Source organism: Pelodiscus sinensis, chromosome 1, assembly GCF_052426305.1.
Source record: "Pelodiscus sinensis isolate ZL-2025 chromosome 1, ASM5242630v1, whole genome shotgun sequence".
In the NCBI taxonomy this organism is placed as follows: domain Eukaryota; kingdom Metazoa; phylum Chordata; order Testudines; family Trionychidae; genus Pelodiscus; species Pelodiscus sinensis.
This window is the reverse complement of record NC_143052.1, coordinates 354,995,822-354,997,559: the sequence shown is the minus strand read 5'-3', so window position 1 is coordinate 354,997,559 and position 1,738 is coordinate 354,995,822. Positions and strand designations below refer to the sequence as shown.

The 1,738-nt window shown below is 50.2% G+C and overlaps 1 protein-coding gene across 1 annotated transcript; it reads right to left on the bottom strand.

Moving 5' to 3' along the window:
- Positions 1–300: 300 nt before the first annotated feature.
- LOC149526082 (olfactory receptor 52E4-like) lies at positions 301–1,248 on the bottom strand. Its single transcript, XM_089777169.1, has one exon. It carries the CDS (start codon positions 1,246–1,248, stop codon positions 301–303), a length of 948 nt encoding a protein of 315 aa, XP_089633295.1.
- Between the last annotated feature and the right edge of the window lie 490 nt (positions 1,249–1,738).

The window sequence follows — 1,738 nt, the reverse complement described above, 5'->3', positions numbered from 1 at the left end:
TGATATGTCTTGGATGAAAGCTAGAGGCATGCAGGTAAGAATTGTTCCGCAGCGTCCAGGAAGTGGCTCTCCTGTGTGGACTGGTCCAGGCTCAGATTGCTGGTGGGCTGAAAGTTGTTGAAATCCCTGTGACATGACTCCCTGTCCCCAGACCAGTGTCTCGCTCTAACACACAACAGTGAGAGCACCAACAGGGTTTAATGTCTCTGTGACTGGACAGGAGCTGATGCAGGGAAGACTCACGTCCACAGCCGGCACCACACAGAGCTCACTGGAGAGACAGAGCCCCAGGACCAAAGATTAGGTGCCTTTAGGTTTAACTAGCCCGAGCAGCCTCTCCCGGATCTGTTTGGTCTTCACCCCATAGATGATGGGGTTGAGCATGGGGGGCACCAAGAAGCACAGGTTGGACATGAGAACATTGAAATACTGAGGCACCTTCTGGATATAACGGAATATGAGAGAGGAGAGGAGGCCTGGGATGTAAAAGATTACCATTGCACAGAGGTGGGAGCCACAGGTGCCAAAAGTCTTGATCCGGTTGTCCTTTGTGGGGAGGCGGAAGATGGCCCTGAGGATCTGGCCATAGGACACAGCGATAAAAAACACATCCACTCCATGCACCAAGATTAATATAAAAAGGCCATAGTGACTACTGAGGCGGGTGTCACCGCAAGCCTGACTCACCACACCCATGTGCCCACACTGTGTGTGGGGGATGATGTTGGTTCTGCAATACGGCCACTGCTTTGCCACAAGGACCAAGGGAAGTATAAGTATGATGCCGCGCAGTACAACCGTCAGGGCACTGATGGCCACAACAGAGTTTGTCATGATGGTGGAATATCTCAAGGGATGGGATATGGCCACATAGCGATCCACAGCCATAGCCACGAAGATCCCAGAGTCAATCACTGAGAAGCCATGAACAAAGAACATCTGGGTGAAGCAGGAATTGAAATCAATCTCCCTTGAATTGAAATAAAAGATCCCCAGCATTTTGGGCAGGATGGATGTACACAACACCAGGTCGGTGACGGCCAGCAGGCAGAGGAAATAGTACATGGGCTCGTGGAGGCTTGGCTCTGTCTTCACAATGAACAGGATGGCAAAGTTCCCCAAGAGGGCTATGATGTACATGATGCAGAAGGGGATGGAGATCCAGACATGGGCCAACTCCAGGCCAGGAATGCCCAGCAGGATGAAGGTAGAGGGGTTAGTGAAGACAGTTGTGTTGGAATTTGACATGGAGTAGGGAGAAGTCCAATTCAAGGCAGAATGGTGTCTTCCGCTGACTTCCTTTATGTGCCCAGGCTCTAGGGTGATGGCCACAGTGCAAGTGCCTGCAAGGAGAGAAAATGTGTACATGAGACACGACACACTCTACTGGAGGCTGTTTTCTCATGGTCGCTCTTCACACACAGAAAATGACATTTTTGTTAGTTAGAGAAAAGAACAATGAAAAATTGACCCTGCTAATCCCAATTCCCTAATTTCTGGAGCTCCCTAATTCCTACAGACTGTGGAGTGGGAAACTGACTGCCATTTTGATTGTACATGCAGAAAGAACCAGCGTGAGGCATTCCGACTCCAGGAGGGGATGAAATACTTTCCAGGCCATTGGCTGTCACAGAGGCTGTTCAACAGCATCCAGAGTAGAGCCTTAGGCAGTCGAGGGGTTGAGACCCAAAGCTCTTCTCATGAAGCAGGGACGTATTGACTTGAGAGTGTGTACAGA

Coding starts and splice junctions, on each gene's coding strand:
- LOC149526082 (XM_089777169.1), bottom strand. CDS start 1,248: ATGTCAAATTCCAACACAACTGTCTTCACTAACCCCTCTACCTTCATC.